Here is a 26,490-nt window from a genome sequence, read left to right as displayed (position 1 = left end):
GTGTTCCTGAAATCTGAGGAAGAAAGAAAGGCAAAAAAAACAAACAAAAAAAAACAGTCCACCTCATTGACAACAGTTGATCCTGCTTCGGTTGTCGATCTGGGTGGAAGTGTTGCAGGTTCAGATACTGTTAGATGCCGGTATTTGCGAAGATAGATACAGATAGATAGATAGATAGATAGAGAGATAGATAGATAGATAGATAGATAGATAGATAGATGGACAGATAGATAGACAGGCTTTATTTATCCCAAAAATAAAGAAGCAAAAGAATAATTAAGATAAAGATTTGAAGTAAAAAAGAGACAACAGCCAGAAAACCAAATGGCTGGTTTCAGAATTACTTCACATCACACTGAACGGAATGAAACACCAGACAAATAACAACACACTCACTCACTCACTCACACACACACACACACACACACACACACACACACACACACTCACAGCCTCCCTATGGCCTGCTTGCTTTCATGGAAAGTGGGCTAACGCTCCTATTGAGCGGCTAAAATGTTTGCGCTTAAAAGTTATTATACATTTTTTCTTCTTCTTCTTTTTTTTTTGTCGCTGCAAACAGGAGTCCGGGGTGCTAATGAGGCGAGGGGAGGGCATTCATTTGAACCCTGAAGAGGAATAAAAGAATGGGGGAACAAGTGAAAGAAGTAATGAGAAGAAAGCGAGGATCAGAGGGAGGAGGTTGGCAGCCAGTCCGGGATGAAAATTTGGCGTCTCGCATGCGGAGCGATAGCATCGTGCCAAGAAACGGCTGCTGACACAACTCCTCTCACTCCTCTCTCTCTGTCTCTCTCTCTCTCGCTCTCTCTCTCTCTCTCTCTCTCTCTCATCGGCAGTGAAACTCGCCCACACCACAGCTTTTCTTTAGCGCTGAACCTACACGTAGAAAATAACCTGTCCAGGTTTGATTGTCATTCTATATTTGCATTATTCTGTGGTGCTTATTCGGTAATAATACTTGTATTTTTCTTTAACGACAAGAGAGGGAGACAATAAAGAATCAATTTCGCCCCGTTGCTAATTTCTTTGGAAGCGAACCTGATTTAAAAACGGAGGGGAGACGGTATTGTGACTCTCATTGTAGCTCAACTACGGCTGTTTGCTGGTGAATGGCGTAGTTAGCCAGCAGTGATGGCAGGGCTGCCAGGGCCTCGCTGTGAGCAGCCCAGTGAATAAGCCCTGCTCTCTGGCTGGCTGGCTGGCTGGCTGGCTGGCTGGCCTGACTGATAGTGAGCATTGGCCACTGCACTCTTTCTCCTCCTCCTGCTCCTCCTCCGCTCTGCCTCTCTGAGGTCGGGAAACCCTCCTGAGTGGGTATATGGTTTTTGGGGACAGACACATTTCATGGTTGGCGCGGCAACAAAAGCCTGAAAAGAGACCCGGCGCTGGGAAGACACAGTATTAATACACACAATACCGCCCCCCCGCCCCGCCAACCCCCCCACCACCACCACTCCCTTCTCAATAATCTCTTTCTTGTCTTTTTTCTCACCCACCCCTCCTCTATTTTTCCTAGTAGTTCTTTAGGTAATAAAAATCACACACACAGGGTTTCGACTTAGTATGTGTTTAGCAATATGCACACACACATACACATACACACACACACACACACACAAAGGATGAATATGACGGCCAAAGTTTCAAGAAAAAAAATGCACTTTTAGTCTGTAATATTTCATTATTAAAAAAATATGTATTTTTTGGGTTTTGAAAATATTATATATATGATTTTCGAACTGACAAACTGATTTAGAGACAAATCAGGTTGAATATATTTTATCTGGACCGACAAATATTTGAAAAAAAAGAAAAAGACTCATTTCAATGGTTTAACTTGTCTAAAAAAAAATAACTGCTTTACTCACATTACAAGCCACAATTAAAAATTCTAATGTTGTAATTTGGTAAATTAACGGGGATAATGTGCTGTTAATGTTCATTAAAATGAGACTGATATTTTACCATGAGGAAAAAGGAACAGCAAAACATCCGTTTAGTCCATTATTAACTTGGCAGTGTTTTCTTCACCATTGACACAAGAGAATTAGTGAAGAGAAATAAATCTGAGCGCGGAGCTGATTTAAAACTGGAAGAGGGGGTCATTGAAAAAAAGATGCAAAACCACGGCCAAAATCACATCATCGGCTTCATCTGCCAGCTATGCAGTATGAAGGACTCCTGATTTGACTGGAATCATCTGCTCGGCTCATCGTCCAAAACTAAAACGCTTCAGACAAAAGGAAACAGATGCAAACAGCGCAGATATTTATTCTACAGAGTTTGATTCTCTACGGCATTGAGCCGAAGAAAATCAGGGTTGCTACCTTCATCATTGTTGCATTAAAAAGAAGCAAAAACACGAGGAGGGGAATGTTTCCAAGCCAAGGCCACTGAATACCAGTGTGGCGAGCTGTGCTGGTCACTTTACTGCAAAACCAACATGAATCTTAAGTTTGACCTGACGAGTCTCCCTGCAGGGCGGCCGTCTCCCAGCTCCCGCTGCAGTCACGCAGAGCCGCCCGCCACTTTCTTTGGACCAATTTATGTACATCTGTGACAGCACAGTGTTGGTCCTGTGTGTGTGTGTGTGTGTGTGGGTCTCTCAGAGTGAATGAGCGCACAACGCGGCTTTTTGGCCAGCCCGACATCATTAGCCGTCCAAGTGTGCAGGACTTTTTTTTTTCCTTTCTCCGAAAGCCAAGAATAGTGTGAGAAGCCTCTCTCTCGCTCTCTCTCTCTCCCTTGCTAAAGTGACGAGACTCGACCCTTCGGATTTGATATGTGGCCACCCCCCACGCCCCACCGTCCCCCAACGCCAGACAGAAAGGCAGAGCAGAGCTAAAACAAGGGGCTATCAGCGAAGGTTAGCCGCTGCCAAAGCCATTCTGTGTGTGTGTGTGTGCGTGTGTGTGTGTGTGGAAGGAGTTTTTTTCTTTCTGAGCCACACAAACACACACACACACACACACACACACACACATGACACAAAGGCCTCGGACCTGATGGACTCCCTTCCCCGTCGAAGATTTCATTTCGTAAAAAATATATATATATAAATAAAAAACAAAAATGCACGCAAAAAAAAAAAACGGATCCAGGAAATTGATCATCGTTTTCACAGAAGAGAACAAAATAATTAGTGGAGCTGCCAAATTCATCCAGTTTTCAGACCTGGAGAATTTCGTTTTTTGTTTTTCCATTTTGCACACGTCCTAACACTCCCTCACTCTACCCACCTTCCACATCAGCAATCAGTTCATAAAAAGAGACTAAAAGAATAATCAAAATAAAGAAGCAAAAGAATAAAGATTTGATAAAAAAAAAAGTGACAATAGCCAGAAAACCAAATGACTGCCTCCAGAATTACTTATCATACTGAACTGAATGAAACAGAGAAAAACAACAACATCCACACACACACACACACACACACATACACACACACTCACAGCCTCTCGATGGCTCGATAGATAGATAGATAGATAGATAGATAGATAGACAGATAGATAGATAGATAGATAGATAGATAGAAATTCACATAATTTTTCAGTACATTTTTAGTCCCACTTGCTCCCTTGTGACGGTGACGAGCAGGGTTTCTATTTGTGAGTCTGTCATGCGGTCAGTGTGTTGGCCCTCGGAGCGCCAGGGGGCCGCAGCAGCACCACTGGGGTTTTTCTCTCTGGCTATTCTCACGGCGTCGTCCAAGGCATTACTACTACTGCTGCTGCTGCTGCTGCTGCTGCAGCGAGGAGAAGAGAGGAGAGGAGAGGAGGGAGGGGGGGCGGGAGGTGGGATCCTGGCACGGCGGAGCGGGGAAAAGCGGCGGAGCGGCCCTGCTGGTGGAAATGGCACGGCGAGCACATTTCACACCTCCTCAGAGTGACTACAAATTTCCCTGCGCCGCGTTCTCTGATTGGAAACACATTGGAAACATCTTTTCGTCGTCGTCGGAGCCGTCGCCACACAAAAGAGAGAGAGAGAGAGAGGGGGAGGGAGAAAAAGCAGGATGTGAAAAAAAAAAAACAGAAATAGAAAAAAGAGGGAGAGAGAGGGGGAGCAGTAAGAAACCAACGAGTCCAACGTGTGACTCACCGTGCTGAGCTAACTTTGGTTCCGCACAAAGGTTGTGGTTTTTTTCCCCCTCTTTTCTTTCTTTTTCAATCCTCTAATTTTTCCGACTTTAAATAAGTCGGGAAATTTGCTACGTTTGAGCAGGAAAACTGCAAAACGGCCTGTCGGACAGATATCAGAGGCGACCGACGTGCCCGATTTCACAGGAAGAAAAATAAAATAAAATCCAAGGCTTCTAAAAACAGGACAGCGAGCGACTGTGTGCGACATTCTGGCCACCGCTCTCGTGACGAGACTTTTAAAAAAAAAATCCAAAAATAATGACAATAATAATAATAATAATAATAATAATAATAATAATAATAATAATAATAATGATAATAGTGTCGCGCTCGCTAAAACACGACCACGCTTCCGGCGGCGCTGCCAAATTTTTCACAGTTCAACAGTGCACCGTCGGAGAAATATGCTCGGCTGTCTGCTTTTCTGCATCCGAGGAGCCCGAGAGAGAAAAAATCCGGAGCGGTTCTGCTCCGTTACGGCTGCAAAAGTGTGTTAGGGAAGGATCTGAGAGGCTGGCTGGCTGGCTGGCTGGCTGGCTGGAACAGCCTGAGGAAGGCTGACGGCGAGCCCAGTGATTCCCCGTGGCAGCTTTTTGCCACTCTGTCATAAACAAAACACAAGACGTCTCTCTCTTCTTCCCACACCGACGGCTCGGCGGCCGCTGCCAAGCGGAACAATCACCGTCGCAGCCTCTCCTCCTCCCTTCCAACACTCTCGCTCTCTCGCTCTCTCTCCGTCGCTCTCCTACAATATAAACAAAGGAGATCAGCTGAGGCTTTACCTCTGTGAGAGCGACAATGAGGACCATGTTTAAGGAGACAAAACAAAAAAGTGTGCGCGGGATCAAAGCGGGAGCGGGCGAGACACGAGATGCTAAAGAGCGACAAAACGCAGAGCAAACACACAAACAAACAAAGGGCGTCTCTCGTCTTTCGGCGGCGACGGAGGGAAAAAAATGCCAGTCCCCTCAAAATGTGTGCGATTCAGCCGCGAGAGTGCACGTTTGCGACCCGCCGGGGAGCCGGTGTGGAAGCGGAGAGTTTGGCGTTTTCCTTTGAGCGGGACTTGAACTCAGCACGGCCGCTTCTGCAGCTGATAGCAGCGGGACCAAAGCACGCTGCGTTGGTCCAGATAAGATAAGAGGGCGAGCAGCCAGTGAGCGAGCAAGCGAGAGCGCCAGCAGACAGTGAGTGTCACTGTTGCCGGCGACAGCCGCAGTTTGAGTGCACGTGAAAAAAAAATAAAATTGGAAACTGAAGCAGAAGAGGCGTGAGAGGGATTATTTTTGCAGCGCTCGCAAAACTCTCTTCTTTACGCAGCTGTTTTATTGGGAAACCTTGAGCAAAAGCTACAAGTGAAAAAAATATTTATTTATAATTATTTTACGTCACCAGAGGAAACATTTTAATAATGATAATCAATTAAAAAACATTATTTGTTTAATTAAAACTTTTTGAATTACTTCATTTCATGTTCCTTCTACAATTCTATAAGTAATGTTCCTGTTCAGATGACGCTGAAGGGAAATTTTGTTCAATTGTAAGTTTAACAGCACTTAATTATTTTTTAAATAATTGGGCAAAAAGGGGCTGTGATTATGTAAAAGAAAAAAAAAAATCTGAAATTTCCTCTAAAGAGTGCAGAGTGGAGAGTGAAATGTAATACACCTTTCTTCTGTGACTCAGTTTTACATTCAGAAAGAAATAAAACTATAAACTTTAAAGTCATTAAGTGGGATAAATGCAGGAGGACGACTTCCTCAGTGGCTTTATCACCAGCAGAGAGACGCTGCTGTGGCTGCTGCCAGGGTTTGGCCCGGGCTGTGTGACGCTCTACGGCCCGCACAGAAATTTTGTCTGTGTGTGTGTGTGTGTGTGTGTGAGAGAGAGTGTGTGTGTGTGTGTGCATGAGTGTACATCACAGTGAAAGAGAGAGAGAGAGAGAGAGAGGGAGAGAGAGGGGCTGCAGTTCTATTTGGCAACACTCGTAATCGCGGCTACGCTAAGTTCTGCTTCTGCAAGGGAGTGTGTGTGTGTGTGTGTGTGTGTGTGTGTGTGTGTGTGTGTGTGTGTGTGCATGTGTGTGTGTGTGTGTGTGTGTGTGTTCAGGAAGTGACAGTACGTTGAACATATTCATGTACAATCCAATGGTCGTGTGTGTGTGTGTGTGTGTGTGCGCATGTTTTTGCACGTGTGTACATGCATGTAAAGCTGGTCAAAATTTCCAGAAAATTCCAGCTGAGATAATATTAGGTCGTGAGCATGTGTTTGTTTGTGCACATAGCCAGCAAATGGAGAAGGGGTGTGTGTGTGTGTGTGTGTGTGTGTGTGTGTGTGTGTGTGTGTGTATGTGTGTGTGTGTGTGTGCAGTTGCTGCATTAAATTTTTTTCTTTCAACGTGGGAAAAAAAAAAGCTAAAATGCAGCCGGTGCTTTGGCCGTGTGTGTGTGTATGTGTGTGTGAATGAGTGTGTGTGTGTGTGTGTGTAGCAGAGTGTACGCACACTGGAGGCTGCAGTGATGCTCGGCCAAGTGTAGAGTGTGTGTGTGTGTGTGTGTGTGTGTGTGTGTGTGTGTGTGTGTGTGTGTCGGCGATGGTGGCTGAGATACAACAATGTTTGGCCGCATCAAACAGTATCTACGAGTCTTTGGCTGAACGTGCGCGACGTGTGGGTGCGCGCGTGTGTATGCAAATGTGACTAAAACCCTGTTTGGCTCAAAGTGTGAAAGTGCGCGACAAAGATGACGGAGTTTAGCCGGTTTTTTGGGGGTTTTTTTTGGGTGGGGTGGTGGTCGTCGTTATCGAATGTGTGTATCTTTATTTAGCTGTGTTTGCGTGTGTGTTTATGGGTGTGAAGGTGGCTGCAATAGCACTGGCTGTCTGCAAGTGTGTTGGCAGTGGTGTGTGTGTGTGTGCGTGCCTGTGTGTGTGTCTCTGTGTGTATGTGTGTGCTTGGCAGCCAGGTCCGACGTGGTGCTAGCGTTCAGGCAGACGGTGAAGGCGGCAGCAGCCTGCGGCCTGAGAGCAGAAGACTCACGGCTCTGCTCTCTCCCCGTCACACTCACTCACACACACAGACGCACACACACACTGACACACACACACACACACACACACACACACACACACGAGCACGCGTGCAATCTGGGCTGTGGCCAAATGACAATGGCTGGCTTCGCTGGCCTTATCGTGGCACATACTCTTTAACAGACTGAGGCTCCGTCCAGCAGCTCTACGCCGGAATATAAAACCACCCCACACAATTGGGACGGTATAGAGCGAGTATTCAAAAAAACAAAAAACAAAAAAACACACGCGCGCACGCACACACACATGCGTATACACACTCGCACAATTATGCAAATTCTCTCCTATAAAAATACATATTTGCACGAAACCGTAAACGTCTCACTCTCGAGCACAGCGCACCAGGGCTTGCCAGACCGCGCTGGCTGGATGCCTTCAAAACACATCACCTCAATTATTGTTGACACGACGTCGGTGTGAAAACACAAATCGAGAAATGGTTAAAAAAAAAGAAAAAAAAAGAAAAAATTTTCAAAGAAAACAACAAAAAAATATTCATTCTGTGACAACAATAAGAAATAGATATGACTGGTGAGGAGATTCTATTTAATTATAAAAAGCTGCTTTTATTTATCAAGACTGATTTGAAAATATTTGAATGAGATTAAAGCATGAGCTTCATTTCTTTATACAATTTGAAATAGATTTTTTTTTTTTTTAGTTTTTTAACTACCCACATACATATTAAATGATTGTCCTTAATTAAGGCTGAGGTGCTGTGAGCTGGATACATCTGTGTGCATGTGTGTGTGTGTGTGTGTGTGTATGTGTGTGTGTGCATGTGTGTATTTCAGACCATATACTGACAGTAACCGGGACGAGTGTGTGTGTGTGTGTGTGTGTGTGTGTGTGTGTGTGTGCGTGAATCTAAGCGTGCAGGTGCGCCACCTACCTGGTGTGTGGACGAAGTAGGCCAGGTAGAGGTCCAGCTCCTTGACGGACACTCCGATGTGGTGCGGCTGGACGCACAGGCCCGGGTTGGTGCACTGGGGCGACTTGACGAGCCGCTCGCCGTCCGTGCTCTCCAGGGGGCTGCCCTTGAACAGGATGACCATGACCAGGTCCAGCCGCCACACCTTGTCGGCCTGGCGCAGGCAGTCGATGCGGCGGATCTTGCCCTTCTGGTCGGGGTTGGAGAGCACGCAGCACGGCTGCTTCTTCCCCGTGATGGTGAGCACAAAGTCCTCGCGGAACTCGGGCCGGATGTCCTTGCGGAGCTTGGCCAGCAGGCGCGAGGCCCACTTCTGCTTGATCTCGGGCTTCTCCCCCAGCAGCTCGTCCTTCACGGCGCGCTCCTCCTCCTTGGACATGCGCTTCTCGTGCTTCTTGAAGTACTTGCGCTTGCGGGCCTGCAGGTTGAACCAGGTGTAGGCGAAGGCGCGGACGTGGGGCAGCAGGGCCTCGATGAAGGGGTGGAACTCATCCTGGATCAGGGAGGAGGAGGAGGAGGACGGGGGGAGGGCGGAGGAGGAGAGGGAGGACGGGGGCAGGCAGGAGGAGGCGGCGGCCGAGAGGGAGGGCGAGAAGGGGGGCGAGAAGGACGGGGAGAGAGGGAGCGGGGGTGAGGAGGGGAAGAGAGAGGAGAGGCAGTTAGCGCCGGCGCGCAGCATGGAGGAGCGGCGGCTGCTGCTCTGAGCGAGCAGAGGGAGAGAATGAGCGAGAGGCGGCCAGGGAGAGAGAGACAGACAGAGGGAGAGAGAGAGTGAGTGAGAGAGAGAGAGAGAGAGAGAGAGAGAGAGAGAGAGAGAGAGAGAGAGAGAGAGAAAGATGCTACACGCTCACACCTAACGCAGACATGTTGTCATGATGGAAACAATTTAGCAAACACTCAAAGTCTCAGCAGAAGGAGCCTGACATGGAGGTTGGTGGGTTACGTAATCATACAAAATATGTGCAATTCTATCATCACCTGGTCCTAGAAACACATAAAGTGTTGAGGTTGGTGTTATTGCCGTCATGCATCACATTTCGAATTAAAGTGGAAAATTGTCGCGTTTGTCAATAAAACACCAAAATACGACAAAAAAACAAAAACAAAAATGAAGACCAATAAAATACAATATGTATGGACATTTTTGAGGTTAAACATTAGGACGCTTGAGTATGAAAAATATGAAAAAAAAATTATATTCATTAAAAAAAAAATCAAACCATTTATCACACAACAACCATAAAAAAAGACAAGAATTAACGTGGTAGTTACCATTTTGCTCTCTCATCATAAATTCAGCCGGCCGCAAAGAAACTTAAAATGTGGCACCGAGACAACGACTGGATGGTTTTGAGTAATGCGCCACGTGAGAAAAAATTAAATATATAAAAAAAATGTAAAAAAAACAAAAGAGGAGTAAGCTGAGTAACTGTCCAAAATAGTTGGCCAGCAACAGAGCAGAGGCCGAGAAGGGGCACGGTGCAATACCAGCACAGGAACACAGGAGGTGGTGTAGCAGGAGCTGCTGGGAAGGTGGCGTTCAAGAGCACAAGAGAAGAAGAGTGCAGACAAGTTGAGCAATATCTCTCTCTCGTTGTCTCTCTCTCTGAAAAGACTTTCGAGAACAGGACGCGCACGACAACAAAATAAAGTAGACGCGGCGGCAGCAAAGACAACAAAAATGTTTGAATTTTTTTTCTCAAAAAAATTCAAAAATGAAAAAGCCTCTTTGTTTGCAAAAAAACAGGAGGAGAAAAACGATCTCGACGAAAGGGGAAGGAAAAAAAAAGCTTGGCAATCGACGCGCGCTATTGGTTCAGCTCTCCGGGTTCTGCATTGGATTCACGGAGCGCGAGAGAGCGAGAGAGAGAGAGCTGGACAGGGAGGGAGGGGGGAGGGGGTGGGGGGTGGACGGAGTAGAAGGGAGAGACAGAGAGAGGGAAAAAAACAACAAAACAAAACAAGAGGAGCGAATCAATGTTGGAAGAGCGTGCGCGACCGCTGGCAAAGCCGAGTGCCGCTTCTTTTTTCCCCCTCTTTCCCTCCAACTCTCTCTCTCTCTTTCTCACTCTCCCTCTCTCACTCCCCCTCCAGTTTCCTCCTCTAACCATCGACTGAGTGCGTGCCAGCGCGCGGAGGGCCCACCTATTTGGCAGCGAGTGGCGGGCGGCCTCAGCCAATGCGGGCGCTCCCAGCGCTGAAAGGGAGGAGAGAGGGAGGGAGGGATGGCAAAGGGAGAGACAGAGAGTGGAGGGGAGGAGGGGGAGTGGATTGTTGGTGGCTGGTTGCAGGGAAAGAGAGAGAGAGAGAGAGAGAGAGAGAGAGAGAGAGAGAGAGAGAGAGAGAGAGGTGCAGAAGGCACGTCGTTCGCCAAACACGCGAGTTCCAATCGAGTGTGCAGGCAAAGTCCAGAGGAGAGAGATTCACTTTTTACACACACACACACACACACACACGTATCCTTCCTTCCTTCCCTCCTTCCAGAAGAGCCCTGCCTCCGTCACAACAAACCAGCTCGCTCCTCCAACCAACCAACCAAACAATCAGTGCCCCCCCCCCCTCCCTCCCACCCACCCAGAAACCCCCCCCCCCCCCAAACCCCTCCTCTCCCTGCTCCGCTCGCGTAGCACCACCTTGGCAAGAGATGGCATGAGAAAACACAGGGCCTGAAATCCCACTAGACCCTGGGACCAGCAGCTGCTCCTGGATTTACCACACAAACAAAGAGAGGAGGGTGGAGGGTGTGTGTGTGTGTGTGTGTGGGGGGGGGGGGGGCAGCCCATACCCTCCTGCACCCCCCAATACAACCACTACCACCACCACCACCACCACCTTCTCACCCCCAACCAGAAAATATTTAAAATAAAAAATAGTCAGAAATAAACCACTGCCCCCCCAAAAAACAACATGCCTCTTGTCTCCAAAACCACGATTGGTCTCGCTGTGTTTTTTTTTTCACTTGTTTTTCCACTTGAAAACCTGTCCTGAAATTAGAAGCGACGCAGACATAACGAGCTTTCAACCTTAGTGGGCGACGGGACGAGACACGTTGGACAAGAATGGCCCAGAAAGCGCTGCTGCTGTGGGAGGTTTTAGTGTGATGAGCCTCCAACGTGTGAGGCTGTCGGTGATTAAAACAGGCTTCAGTGTTTTTAACAAGGCCTCACAAAACTATGACATGACATTCAGACACGCTGGTCAGTGCTGAAGTAAAGTGGAAAGACTCTACAGATTTCGGCTAAACGGCCGGTTTGAGTCGTTCTCTTCATCATGCAGTGTGCAGTATTTTGGCTGCGGCCAACATTCTGCTCACTACTCCAGAGTTGTGACCTTGGTGACCTCAGAGGGTTGAGCTGGAAAGCAAGACGTCGTGATGAAGTCTATCCTGGAGGAGAAACTCGATATGATTTTGACATATATACGAACCGCCAAAGGGCCTTGAAATGCCAAAATAATACACAAGCTCGTCTGTTGCTGTCCAAAAACCAAACAAATGACACCGCGGAGCTCGTCGGAATTACAGACGCGACTGAAAAATGAAAAGTTGAATGCAAGAGGCAGCCAGAAAAAGCTCAACTTTGTCATGTGGCGACACTGACGGCCATTTGATTGTGGCTTGAAGGCCCCTCGCTGTGCAATGGGACAGGCTGTCCGTGTGTGTGCGTGTGTGTGTGTGTGTGAAGGCCCCTACAAAAGGCCAGAGTCCACTGGTTGGCAGAGCGAACCCAGGCCTGGTCACTCTGTCAGGGTCCGACAGAGGAGCAGGGCCCGAGAGACTGACTGGCTGGCTGCTGCACCGACTGGCTGGCTGCTTGGTTGGCCCATAGATGACTGACTGACTGACTGACTGACTGACGGGCTACCCAGGTGGGAATCTAGCTGGACGGTTGGACCAGACTGTCAGGGCTGCTAATGCTGAAGGGTTGTGTGTGTGTGTGTGTGTGTGTGTGTGTGTGTGTGTGAGGGGGTGGGGTCAGATTCCATCTGGACCGGTCCAAGCCAGCCGACCAGGCAGAGCTAAACACGTGAAGAACGAGGCAATTGGATAGGATGGCGAAGGCCGCTTGACAGAATTTTCACAGGCAAACACAACACGAGGACATGGCATTTAAAAGGGATGTTTGTTGTTTTTGTGCTTTTTGAACAACAATAACAGCTCTTTGTTTGTCACTTATGCGGGAAAAAAGGGCCAATGGAACGATCGGGACCTTTTCCCCTATCAAAGAGCCCGGCGACCGACTGACCGAGTGAGCAAGCGACGGAGAAAGAAAGAAAGAAAGAAAGAAAGAAAGAAAGAACGAAAGAAAGAAAGAAAGAAAGAACGCAAGAAAGAAAGAAAGAATGCAAGAAAGAAAGAAAGATGCACGCCAATTATCGCTGCCACTCCCTCCGGCGTTGTCGAGCCATAACAGACAGGCAATAACACAGCGGCTGATTGCAATCAGGGAAATTTGAACCTTCCTTTGTTCATTCAGACTGTTAACACCTTCCCTCGCTCAACGCTCACCATGGCAGTTTGTTCAGCGACTTAACTCTTAATGGGCCATTATCCAAAACAGAGGAGCTGTCGCGGAGGTATGAAATTAATTCCCATCGTTAAGAAAGAAATACAAATCCCTCTTTAAAAAATTAAATAAAACCTCCAGTCAAATTATGACCTAAACTGGAATGTACACCAAAAAACAAGAAAACAGACAATATTATGGTTTAAGGAGGGCCTCTAAAATTATTCTTATCATTTATAGAGGCAGTGAGCAAAGTGTCATTTGCTGCACTACTTCTAGGTCAGAGGTGGGCAAACTTTTTGACTCATGGACCACAATGGGTTCTAAAAAGTGACCAAGGGGGCCGGAGCAGGAGCAGATGGATGGAGTGTTTTGGTGAGCCACCTCATAGGAGAAAAAAAGAAATGTCATGGGATGAAGTAGAAAACGTGCTTTAATGTCAATTGAAAATGAACATGTTACAACTAAATATGTGTCTTTGAAGCCTCCCGGTATTAGAGTTCTTTATTGAAATGGTTCTTAAAACACTGAAGAAATGGATGAAAAACAGCTATCTTATGACTTACTATTCTTATAATTTCTTCAAGTTTGGCAGGGCCGGATTAAAAAGCTTAATGGGCTGCATATTGTGCCCTAGGCCGTAGTTTGCCCTTGCCTGTTCTAGGTTGTTGTCAGCACATTTATCCCAGCACTTCTCCTGCTTTTCCTCCAAAGCCTGCAAGTATTCGGGCCTCAGCTGGAAACGTGCTGGACTTTTCAGGTATCTGCTCGGCAGCAATTATTGTGCGAGCGCTTGTTTTATCTGAGCACACAGTACTATGACTATCTGAAAACAATGACCTTTGTTCACTAGGCTGGGCGCGACAGTCTCAGCTGGGTTCAAATCATAGAGCAAGAGTGAAAAAAATGAAATTAAAAACCCTCTCATACACCGCTGATGGCCAAAGTTTGGGGGCCAAAAAGGGAGCAGACAGAGGAGAAATATTAAAATTGGCTTGTTCAAATTTATGACAGCGGGAGTTCTAGAAAGTGTGCTTTGATTTGCGTTTGCTTTTATTTTTTAATTCACATGCTGACCGAGGGAACATCCTGGCCAGGAACACGCAGTAACCAAACGGCCTTAAAATAAATAGAGGGAAGGTTACAAGGTTATATTAAGCTACATTTATTTTTATATATATATATCAAACTCGCCATTTAGACTGCAATAAAAACATCAATATCCGTGTTACGGAGACACTGAAGCCGCTTGACGTGCACCACCGCCGGCTGCAGGCTCTCTTCCGCAGCCGCGGTGTGACGACGTTCGCTTGGCCGAGTGACGGCTGACTGCCTGCCGGCCACGGTGCAGTAGTTAGCCGCCCCGCAGCTGTCTGTACGCTTTATTACATGTGTTTTCTACATTTTTTTTATTCCTTAAAATAGACATAATGTTCTGTCCTGACGTTGTATAACCGCTGTGCTTATGAAATAGGCTCCAATGGAGCTTCCCCCCTTTTTCTTTCTTTCTTTTTTTAATGCTAGGAGAGAGAGAGGAGTGCGTGCCGTATCACGAACAAAGAGGGTCAAACTTCATTGTCAGCCATCGATTAAATTTGAAAGGAGACTTAGGGAGAAAATAAAAACAAGAACTCAGAAGAGCGTAGGTGTTATTTAACTGACTTAGGCATCAACCCGGAGAAGCAAACATTTCAAAAGAATAAAACAAAGAAGCTGCACGTCACTGAAGAGTGAGAGTGCGGTTCCGGACGGTGTATTTTAGTAGTCTCTCATAAAAACGTCTTTGGTACGTTTCCCACAGTGTTTTGTCATGAGCCTTAAAATGTGACACAACCCGAAATATATTTGTGGTATTTTAGATATGCGAATAAATCAGCGAGGGTGGAGGGATGACACACTGGGGTGGAAGAATAGGCCCTGAATGTATTTGATACCACACCGTGCTTGGTGAAAATGTCTTTGTGCTGAGTAAATAGACAATTGAATTGATCTCTCAGGCAGGACAATATGTTATAACACAGAAGATCAGCTATTTCATTTATGCTGTTTTTATTGTTTTTACTGTTAATTGATATATATATATATATATATATATATATATATACATAGATAGATAGATAAAGGTGAATAGACAACAAGGAGAAGGGGAAACTTCGCAAAAAATAGCCTTACCAATTAGTTAAAAAAAAAAACTCACATAATCTCTTTTACCTTAAAAAACAATATTTTCTTATGTTTTTAGTTTTATACATCCCACCAATTTTGATTCGTAACATGTCTCTTGAATTATCTAATTCCCTGTAATTGCTTTAAAATTTAAATTGCTGGTTGTAATTTGATTTTTAATAGGATTTTAATGTCATTTTTTGAAATGGGTTAAACTAATAAAAATCTAAATATTTACAACAAACAAATGTGCACATATAGAAATAATTTACACTTTCATAAACTTTTTTCCTCCTATAACATATTTTTTAGGAAATATTGAAGATATTCATTTATCTATAATTAGCTGTACATAGATAAACTGCCATGTACTGTTTTCCCTCAATAATAGTCATTACCATATTCTAGCAAAAGTACGATGAATAATAATAAATATACAATAAATTATAATAAAGCTGAACCGCCTCATAATATTGTAAATTGATAATTTGGGGGAATTTTGTTTTGGCAGCTAATTAAATTAGTAATTATATGTGAATTAACGGAGGAATGAAAAGTAAATTTATTTTATTTAAAATTTAATTTAAAACTAAAATTACAGGAATGAAAAAAAGAACAACATGGGGCAAAACTAAAGTTCTGTCCAACTAAATGATTTTTTTCCCGCTTTACAAAAAAACAGACAATTAAAAAATAAATTGATCTCACACATCTGCTGCCTGGAATCCAAAATGAAGGCAATATCATCTGAAGACTGAAAAATTTGGGATTTGTGTGTGTGTGTGTGTGTGTGTGTGTGTGTGTGTGTGTGTGTGTGTGTGTGCGTGTGCGTGTGCGTGTGTGTGTGCTTGTGTGCGTGTGTGTGCGCACGCTCTGATTGTAATCTAAAATGATATGGGTCAAGTCTTTTCACCGTTTCAACGACATTTTCAAAACTGCATCTTGACGGCTGCAATTTAAAACTTTTTAAAAATCAGATTCATTTATTTTTTTTTTTCCAAAAGTAACAAAAAAGGAAAAAATATAGTCTGCAAATTGTGAAGCATTTTCACGTTTTCTCAGAAAAAAGTAGGGCAAAAATAAGGTCCGCGAGGTGAGTCCTGCGACTCCTTGCAATCCAAAGTAGACATCATGTACCTTCAATAATTATGGACAAGCTCACAAAAGAAAGTGCACAAAAAATGCATCTCTTTTTTTTATCGTCTGTCTGTGGTTTTAGTTTAGGAAACATGCACAATGGCACACAGTGCTGTGCTGCTCGTTACCCTCATCCCTGATGGGCCTCTCCTCCATTTCTGCTGCTCAACTTCAACCCTTCATATCGACTCCACTCAATCCCGGGGGGGGGTAGTGGGGGAAAAAAGAAAATTCCCATCTTTCTGCTCCTTTTCTCCCATCTGCACAGATTGATGTTAAAAGTGTGTCTGCGCATCGTTTGTAATTACGCCTGTTTACACACTAAAGCATTACTATGTGTGAAAGTCTGGAAGCCATTTGTGGCGTGAGGCTGCGAGGAAAAGACAGCGCAAACCAACTTTAAACAGGACCAGAGACACGAGACGCGATGGCAAACAGGGGCTTTGTGGCTGCAGACCTGACTGCTTCCACATTCAAATATGCTTTTTGGGGCTGCCTCAAACATAAGCATATTATGAAAGATAAGACAAGGGACTCCAATTGAGTTTTTGGAGAATTCCAAATATATTCGTTGTGGATTTTTTTTTTCATGCGGAGGGTTTTATGCGGCTCCATAATAACTCTGGCCCATCTGCATAATTTATGTCTCAAAGAGATAATCATAAGCAGAGCCGCGTCCTCACCAGTGACTTGTACTCCGCCAATTCATATTGTGAGTGGATTCGAGAAAGTGAATATCGTAACGACCATTTGTGAGACTGATTTAGGCTTTTTCGGGGGCTCGCGACCTGCCTGCCTGCCTGCCTGCCTGCCTGCCTGCGCCACACCGCAGTGTAATTGTTGGGGGCTGCGGCAAGAGACGAGACGTGCTCGTGCACGGCCCTCTCCTCCTGACGCACGTCGATCTGGATCACAGCATCGCCAATCCGTTTGGAGGGAGTTTGGAGTTTCTCTTTGGGGACGATGCCTTCCTGCCTCGAAATAAAACTGGGAAAAATTACAGATTTCAAACTGAAGGCTGCAAAAACGACTATTCGATGAAACGACTTCAACATGTTGGCTTCGGCCTGACGGATCGGCGCAGGGTTACGCGCGTTCCAGGCGGATTCATGCGTGTGTGCGATTCATGCGCACGTGCGGCCACGACGATGGAGACGCCAACTCGCGAGTAGCGTAAACCTGCAGTTGCTACTTTCTTAACCCTTCCGTGCAGAAGGTCAAGGCCGCTTTGCAGCAGGGGTCGGACACGCGGAGGGGTGGTGGTGGCGGCGGCGGCGGGGGGGGCGGGGGGGGGGGGTTGTGGCGTGAGCCGCACCCGTCTCACACTTCCCGTCTCACCCCCGGACGGGCGCGCGCAACCTCACGGCGTTCCAGTCAGCACATGCCAGCGGCCCTGAGCTGCACGCGGGGCTTTGAACCCCGGCGGTGAGCAAATACAGCAGGAATCGAGCAGATAATGAAACCTGATATTCCCGCTCCCACCCTCCCTGCCCCCCCCATCCCACCCTCCCTCCCTCCCTCCTCACCCTCTCCCTCACCCCCCCGCTCCCTCTCGCTGCCAGTGTGCTCCTCCCCACACAGGAGACGCACGATTGAGACTTTCCTCGCTCTCTCCCTCTCATTCTTTTATTCCTCGTCCCTCCAGTGGGCTTCGGGGTGGGGGTGGCGGGGGGCAAGGTGCCAACCTCACCAAACCCCCCCACCACCACCACCACCCTCGCCCCCCAGAAGCCCGCAGAGTTGCCCTCGGGCCTTTATGCTGCTCGCTCCGCCATGACGCGGGGCGGGAGATCCAGTATCAGCTGCGAAGAGCTGACTGCACTGGAAAACTTGACGTTCATTTCTTTGCGCTCTGCAACATCTTTTTGCATTCCAGTGTCTCTGCCAAAGGTCTTCGCCACTTCACGCTCGCCGTAAAAGCACCAGTAACCTGCTCTGCGTCTATCTCCACCTCGATCCATCTTCCAGCGGCTACGCCTCCACTCCCACTCACTCGTTTCTTGCTTTTCTTTCCTCAGCAGCGCATGACCTTGACCTTTGACCCTTTGGGGACGCCAAGTTCCAAGCAACTGACTAAGAAGTATTTTATTTTATTTTTTTTGGGGGGGGGGTGTCCAAAAATAAAAAAATAAACATTAAACATGCAGCTGTTTTTATTTCTTTTGTTGCGAACGCAAGTGATTCACTCATCTCTCGCAGATTACTTTCAGATGACGTTTGCAGACGCGCAGTGAAAAGCTTCGCATGGACTAATGACTCTGTGGGGGCGGTGGTGCTTCTTGCCGTTTTTTATTTTTCCAACTTGTATATGTTGTATACTTGTATATCATTTCACAATGTCGGCTGAGACGATAGAAAAAATCCCAGTGCTCATCGGCAGAACTGCAAAATGTGGCTAAAATCAGCCTGGCCACATTAGCGCCCTTTTCTTTCCGCACCGGTGGACGTTGTATCAGAGACGCTGGAGCTCGCAGATTAAACTCTGCTTATCACGCGAGCTGGAGTGGCGCCTGCGCCGGGGGTTTGGCGCCGCGAGGGTTAAACGGTGCCCGCTCTCTGTGGCATGATATGAGCTGGACCTTTGCCTGTGCACTCTGCCTCTCCTCTACGCTCTCAGGGTCGGGTGGTGTGTGTGTGTGTGTGTGTGTGTGTGTGTGTTGGGGGAGGGAGGTCGGGCCGCCGCTCCAAGTGGCTCCCGATGCCGTCGGGGTCGGGAGGGCGTCGTCGGCTCCGAGAGAGCCAGGTCTCCATCGCCGTCACGCCTGGCCGAGCTCGGGTTAAAACGGGGCTCCCGAAACGGCGCCGGGCGAAAGGCCCCGACCCTGCACACGCTGGCTGGCACCGTGGAGGTCAAAGGTCGCTTTGACCGTTTCTCAATGCCGTTCCCTCAAGCCAGTGTTTCTCAACCTTTTTTGAAGCCATGTAAATGCTATCAGCTATATGGAAGCCCCAATGCTTTGCACAGGTGCTGTTGGCGCACCGTTAAACAGCTTTTCAACTGTTTCAAATTCTAACCCCAAATCTTTTTGCCAGGTATAAACTCTTCCTGGTGCTAACCCTTCCTATAGTATAGTGTGCCACACCAAACCAGCTGCAATCTTGGCCAGCGTTTCTCAACCTGTCTTGAGTCGCGGCACATTTTTACATAAAAAAAAATCCCATGGCACACAACCAACCAAAAGTATTATAAAATTACACTTTTTAGCCTTACAACACAGTCTCTTCATTGATTTCTACTCCCTGGGCCTGTTTAGATGCACACAAAGCTGATATCCTGGGAGGAATTGATGGAGCAAAATCAGCTTCCATTACTTTTAAAGCACAGTCACTCGACAGTTAGTTATAATTTTGTTTTTAAACCAATCAAGTGTTACGGGCTACTTTTTCACAGCACACCTGACATTATCTCACTACAGTATATAGTTTGCCACACTGCCCTAAAGAGTGAACATGCAAACCCAACGAGGCGGGAAAAAAAAAAACCTGAAAAAAGAAAAAGGCCTTCGCGACCGCCTAAACACAACACACATAAAGGAAAACTGGGCGCTCTCGCTCACATTATAAATCACTGTGAAACCTTTATCCTCTCAAACCAGCGCTTTCCTTTTTTAAAGACATATCCATCAAAAGCGAGAGGGGAGGACAGGCAGATGCAGCGTGTGTGCAGTTATCTCCTCTGTGACCAGAGCCGCTGACGTCGCCGCACTAAACTACCACCTCGCAGACCTCGGGAGCGCCGCACCACCGCAGGCAGATGGCCTTAAGTACATATCGTCAGAGGGGGTGGTGGTGGTGGTGGGGGGCATAAAACGGCCAAACCCCACCTTCCTTGATATACAACCCGCGCCACACCTCACCAACAGACTAAAGAAAGAACGTTTCATGAAGCCAGCGTTGGATTTTTGATCACATTTTATTCTTCGAAAAACGTGTCCGATCAAAAAGCCACATTCATTTCCTCGTTTTTTCCCGTCATAATTCCCTAATCCATGAAACAAAAAAACTATGAGGACGGTGTTTACGTTACAAATTAGCAAAATTAGCTGTTAAAATTTTTGTGCTACTCGTCCTGGGATTAAGGTTTAACAGACGTTATCGTTTCTGGAAAAAATGTTTTTACATCCTTTATTCGTCTGGTCGAAAAATAAAAAATAACATCAATGCAATAAATACTCCGGTCCACTGGTTCGCAACACAAGTGGCTCTCCAGTTATAGCAGTGATTCTGTGAGGCGACGGCGGCGTCGCAGGAAAGTCAACCACAAAGAGGGAGTGAGAGCGAGAGTGAGAGTGAGAGTGAGCGCAGGGCTAAAAGCAGCCGGAGCTGCCACGTCAGACACTGCCGAGGCTTCTTGGCTGTCAGCGCTGGAACACACTCACTCACACACACACGCACACACACACAGACAGGGGTATGGCCCGCACATGCAGAGACACACAACTACAACACACTTACTCCAGGAAGGCTTTTGCCTCCGCGCCGCTGTTTAGAGAGCCGGAGTGAGCGGCCAAGCCTGATGAGCCCCCTCCCCACCCACAGTACTCCCCCCAAACACACACACACACACACACATACACACACACACACCACCGCCGACTCTCTGTGGGTCAGCACGGATGGACCCGCTCCATCAACAACACGGACTGTGGCCCTACTAATAATAATACGAGCAAATCCTCCGTCGCTCCACATGCCAGAGACCCCCCCCCCCCACACACACACACACACACACACACACACCAGCACCGGGTGATTATTGCATCCTGTCGGGGGGGCTCCTGGATTTACCGTCATTACTTCACTTGCACTCGTCCAACACGGAGACGAGCTCGGCGATCTGGTTCTGAACGAGGAGCCGCCAACTGCAGCCGCCGTTACTGTGTGTTCCTGCTCGCAAATGTCATGGGAAACATCTGAGCACACTGTGACCCCTTCAAATCCCACACTGAAATGAAAAAATAAAAAAAATAAAAAAATGAACGTGTAAAAAAAAAAAAAAAAAGTTGGCCTCATACCATACAAAGGCCGGCCAATAGCCCGGACAAATTGCATGAGCGAATACAGAAATAGTTTTTTTTAATTTTATTCTCGACGACTTTCAGCGCAGCTTATGGCTCGGTTTGATCGCAGAGAGGAAGAAATATCAAAGTGAGAGCACTATCTTTTTAATTGCCGTTTCAGTGGAGGAGGGCCTCGTACAAACCCCCCCGATGCTGGAGATAACACCTGGCAACTATTTGCCCTCTCGGGGGTACTGTAATATGGTTATGATACATTAACATTCCTTCGCTGCATGCAAAAGAAATCCAATATGGGTGTCTGGAGCTTTTCAGAGAGGAACATCGGAGGAGGACAAAGGAGGCCGGGGAGTCTGCTGGACGGAGAGGCAGGTAAAGGATTAGCATTCAAAGATGATAGGGAGAGAGGGAGGGATGTTTTTTTTTACTCTGGGTTTCCCGTCGAGCGTCATCCCCCGCAGACAGAGCCTGGCGAGCGGCGGGGCCGTCTTAGACAGGCCGCCTTGTTTCTCAGGAGAGGCAGACAGGGGAGTTAGCACAGTGGCTTTTAAGCTCCCAAAATCCAACATATCCCAGATAAGACTGTGGCTCTTCCTGAGGGAGCCGGAGAGACGAGTAATGGACGGTGGGGGGGGCGGGGGGGACCGGAAAAAATGAGGAGGACTGAAAAGTAGTGGGGGGAGGGGAGGGAGGGAGGGGAGAGGAGGGGGCGATAGATGCAAAGGGTGGGTAAACTTTTTGACTGGTGGTCAACAATCGATTCTAAAATTTGACAGGAGGAGGGCAGATGGATGGAGTGTTTTGGGTGAGCCACCTCATAGGAGAAAAAATATATATCATGGGATGTGTAGGAAACATGACAGACTTCAATGTCAAATGACAAAAGAACAAAAGCAAAGCTAGAACAAAATATGTCTTTGAAGCCCAACAGTGTTTAGATCTATATTGAAATGACTATTAAAAATTTGGCGTGCCGGATGTAAAAGCTTAACGGGCAGCATATGGACCCCAAGCCGTAGTTTGCCCATGCCTGCACGAGATGCAACTCAACTGCAAGTCGGGAGGGCACATGAGCGCTGGTGCACGCTCTCTCGCAAAGAGCTCCATCACGCAGCTCCATGAGGCTCCTTCATGAGGCTCCTCCACGAGGCTCCTCCAGGAGGCTCCTCCAGGAGGCTCTTCCATGAGGCTCCTCCATGAGGCTCCTCCAGGAGGCTCCTCCACGAGGCTCCTCCCAGAGGCTCCTTCATGAGGCTCCTCCAGGAGGCTCCTCCACGAGGCTCCTCCCAGAGGCTCCTCCACGAGGCTCCTCCAGGAGGCTCCTCCCAGAGGCTCCTCCATGAGGCTCCTCCAGGAGGCTCCTCCCAGAGGCTCCTCCATGAGGCTCCTCCAGGAGGCTCCTCCATGAGGCTCCTCCCAGAGGCTCCTCCATGAGGCTCCTCCACGAGGCTCCTTCATGAGGCTCCTCCACGAGGCTCCTTCATGAGGCTCCTTCATGAGGCTCCTCCCAGAGGCTCCTCTACGAGGCTCCTCCCAGAGGCTCCTCCATGAGGCTCCTCCACGAGGCTCCTTCATGAGGCTCCTTCATGAGGCAGCCATCAGTCATTTCGCTGCTGCTACTGCTCGGCCACAGGATGGGAAGCCACGTGGGATTCACGTACGCTTTTCGACCATCGCACTGTTTAGTAAACGAACCCGCCGCACAGAGACAATGTGAGAACCTGTGACACCACCCCTCGCTTAAACAGCCTGGAGAGAAAAAAAAAAGAAAAACATCTGGCACCACGAGCAGTAGCGACGTCTCGTGTGATTTGTGTTAAAAAAAAGAAGAAAAATGAAAGAAAAAAAAAACGTGCGGAAATCTGCATTCTCGACATCGTGATCCTCCCAGCCAGAGCTACAGCGGTGGAGCAGGAACAAGCTGATATAGGTTAATTATTCATTGTAACATTTGTGAAGATTTGCTGTTCTCTAATCCATAGGACGACGGTTATAAAGTCACCCAGAAAACACTTCAAAAATACAAACAGCTACAGTAACAATTAGAATAATAATAAAAACCGTCACGTTATCATTTCCAACGTCTAGTGATTGCCACCCCTATGTAAGTCATGACTCCACCCCTCCAACCTCCTGCTACACAACGTGCACAAACCACAGACTGTGGGACCCCAGTGTGTGTCAAGTGACAGGAGACAGGTGCACAACCACACAAGCAGTTTAGCAAGCGGAGGGCGGACAACCAGGGCTCCGTTTGGAATCATCACCATAGTTTGTTTATCTAGCGGCCGGCGGTCATCACGGTCTTCACGTACAACAACCCCCCCTCACTACACACACATACACATACACATACACATACACATACACATACACACCAAAGAAAAAAAAATTCCTCCTTTCAGACTCCAGAGCTGAACAGTCAAACAGTATTAATTCCTCTTTTGCTGGGAAAAAGGGGACAGCCTTTTCCCGGAGCAAATCCATAACATCGGAACATAAAAATAAATATTGAGAACTGGCCGCTCTTCACCCCTGAAGACGGAGGAGAGAAGGAAAAAAGAAAAAAAACCTGCCCCGAAAACTTTCGACAGCGGCTGTATGTTGTTTTTTTGGCTCCCCCTCCCCCCACCATGTACCGCTGGAGAACATTTCCCTCTGTGTAGTCGCTCCCACTGTGTCGCAGCCCATTACAGTTTCCCTCCCATTTTTTTTTACAAAAAAAAAATCAATCCCTTTATTAAGCCTTTGGTTTCTGTGTCTCTCTTCTTTACCCTTGCTCTCTCTCCCCCCTTCCCTCTCTCTCTCTGTCTCTCTGTCGGACGCCCCTGTGCCAGTTAACTCACCACAAGCCAGAGGGAGGACCGCAAGAATGCCTAAATCAGCATAATTAGGCCTGTGTGTACTTTAAACACACACGTTTTTCTTTTTTTTCTCCCCCTCCTCCCCGAGCCTGGACCCCTGCCACCCGCGCACTGCTGTGTGCGCAGGCCACGGTTCGGCTCTCCGACTCAATAAACACAAACATATCAGCGTTCGGCCTCGTACACACACACACACACACACACACAAACACGCACAAAACCATTGGGGGAAAAACAGCCGGGTCTTGGTTTAACAAGCGCTCTAATACAGTTTTGAACTCTTCGCTGCGGCGAGCGAAGGAGTCGCAACTCCTGCAGAACTTTTTTGCTGCAAAATGAGAGAGCGGCGCCAAAAAAAAGAAATCGAGCAGGAGCGTGCATTATAACGACAGCAGGGGCTCTCGCTCACTCTCTGTGGGTGGGGGAGGGGGGTGGGTATATGGTCTCTCGCACACATCTGTATGCAGTTTTTTTTTTTTTTTTTTTAGGTTTTGGCGCCGCAGTGCCGAATCGAATGGTTTGAAGCGAGGACGGCGCCGCTGCGTGCGAGGATCATCGCCGGTCGTTACTTGATAATAATCACCGCCATCAAAAACAAATCTGAGCATGTGACACGCGGATGGTCGCAGCTGAAGTAGCTGCTGCTGCTCTTTTGTTATACAATTATGACACAGTATAAGCAAACAGTAGCTGCGTTTCCATTGCAGTTTTTCGCAGTACAATACAGATTTGCTGGTGCTTTTGTTTGTATAAGTTTGTTTGCTGTCAAGAATGGTGGTCATATTTTTACCTTTGATTACTTGCAAAAAATATTCTGTTTCCTCCTCTGTCACAAACATAACGCGTCATTTTCACTTGAAGTGAACTGGTCACGTGACCCCGTTTGTCACAGACCAGTGACATACGTATTTCACGGTTACATGGTGATGTGTAAATGCGGAAAAAGTGTTTCCATGACACTTTTGCGATAAAGCTCTATATCGATACGTCTGGAAAAACCACCTCATAAGAGCATCAAAACCTTTCAGCGATATTTGAGAGGTTTTTCGAAGTTTAGGTTTTTCCAATACCAGTTTTTTATTGCAATATTTAGGGTTTGCACAATTCATTAGGGGTAATGGAAACGCAGCTACTGAATCGGGGTGTTAACAACTAACTTGACCCTTCTTGGGTCCTTTACACCGAGTCTGTTGTTTGAATAGGACAGATTATTAAAAACAAAAAAACAAAACCTGGAATGTTACAGTGCGAGAAGCGCTCGTCGGAGTCGAAGCCGTCCAAGACAAACACGACGAGATCGACTTCCCGTATAGGAACTCGGATGACTCTGCTGCACCTGCAGGAAGACGACGAACCCGAAGGAACAAGTCAGACCGGATGAGGGGATGAGTGACAGGTGTTTCAAAAGACAAGAAAAAAGCAAAAGTATCGCTCATCCCCGCTGGCGCTGGAAGTCGCCTTTCCATCCACGTCGCCGAAGCGCCGCGCAAAGTCCGTCTTCATTTCCAACTGTGACATCACTCGAGTGCCCCGGAAAGCAGATAAATTTTACACCCCCCCCCCGCCCCCGCCGGCCCGCTGACTCCCCACCGCTCGGCGAGGGGAAAGTGATCGGAACGCCCGGCACAGTCTGGGGTTTGGAAATTATGTTGTCAGCGGCAACGTTCGATCAAAGCCGCTGTGACGCTGTTTACGCGAGGGGGGTTTTCGCGCGGCGAAGCTGGCCACAAAGAAGCCACTCTCTGTCCTCTCCACCCGAGCAGCTCACTCCGGCAGGCGCACGCACACACGCGCGCACACAGACACACACAGGCGACAGACACACTCAACTCTCTGTTTGTGTGCTGCCATAACTGTAGATCTTGTGCAGGGTTAACCAAGGTACAGATATGGAATGTTACGCAATGGCTTATAGATTTTTCCACAGTTGGCGAGCTGCCAGCGCTGTCAATGGTTGAGAGAGCGAGAGAGCGAGTGAGAGAGAGCGTGAGAGAGAGAGAGAGAGAGAGAGAGAGAGAGAGAGAGAGAGAGAGAGAGAGAGAGAGAGAGGGAGGGAGCCACGGCCCAGCATGCTTTGCTTCAACAAAGTCTGACCGACTAACTGGATTCACTGGATACTCTGTGCTGTGGCTGCATGACCAGTAGTTACGTTGAGGAAATAGGGCTGAACAAAAGCATGTGAGGGCGCGCGAGTGTCTGTGTGTGTGCGTGTAACTTGATAATACTGGGAGGAAAGTTTTTGTGTCATGTGTCAGATCCGCTGGCAATAAATGGACACGGCATCTGATAGCTGAGCGATCGCTGCCTGGGGCGTCATGGATCGCTGCTGCTCTCAAATTAATCTGCTTTTCGCGCGCTGCGCACTAGTGTTGTAGTACTCAAGATTGGTCTTGGTCTCAAGAACACTTTTTAAGGGTCTTGGTCTCGTCTCGTACTCGGAGGCATTTTCACTTGGTCTTGTCTCAGCCTCGGACTGCACCGACTCTGGATTTTTGATCAAGACCAGTCAAGACTTTTTTTAATTTAATGACGCAAAGTTGTTTTTTTGAAAAGGGTTCAAAATAGTTGGCAAAGCAGCAAAATATTAAAGAAAATTGTTCAAGGATACATTGCTGAAAAGGGAAG

General features: G+C 47.3%; 1 protein-coding gene across 13 annotated transcripts in view; it reads right to left on the bottom strand.

The window, feature by feature from the left end:
- nfixa (nuclear factor I/Xa) overlaps positions 1 to 26,490 on the bottom strand; it is a 116,049-nt gene that overhangs the window by 70,723 nt on the left and 18,836 nt on the right. For 11 of the 13 annotated variants that reach the window (XM_076043780.1, XM_076043840.1, XM_076043858.1 and 8 more), the window contains one exon: positions 8,137 to 8,668. In XM_076043780.1, coding sequence (XP_075899895.1) covers positions 8,137 to 8,668 — 532 coding nt within the window. Of the gene's footprint in view, positions 1 to 8,136; positions 8,870 to 9,447; positions 10,206 to 26,490 lie in introns of those variants that run through there. The other 2 variants (XM_076043815.1, XM_076043771.1) reach the window with 2 other exon arrangements.

Source organism: Nelusetta ayraudi, unplaced genomic scaffold (genome assembly GCF_046127955.1).
Source record: "Nelusetta ayraudi isolate G7.1 ecotype Tasmania unplaced genomic scaffold, CSIRO-AGI_Nayr_v1 ptg000004l, whole genome shotgun sequence".
Taxonomy (NCBI): domain Eukaryota; kingdom Metazoa; phylum Chordata; class Actinopteri; order Tetraodontiformes; family Monacanthidae; genus Nelusetta; species Nelusetta ayraudi.
The sequence above is the reverse complement of the archived record's forward strand: the minus strand, read 5'-3'. Positions and strand labels throughout refer to the sequence as shown.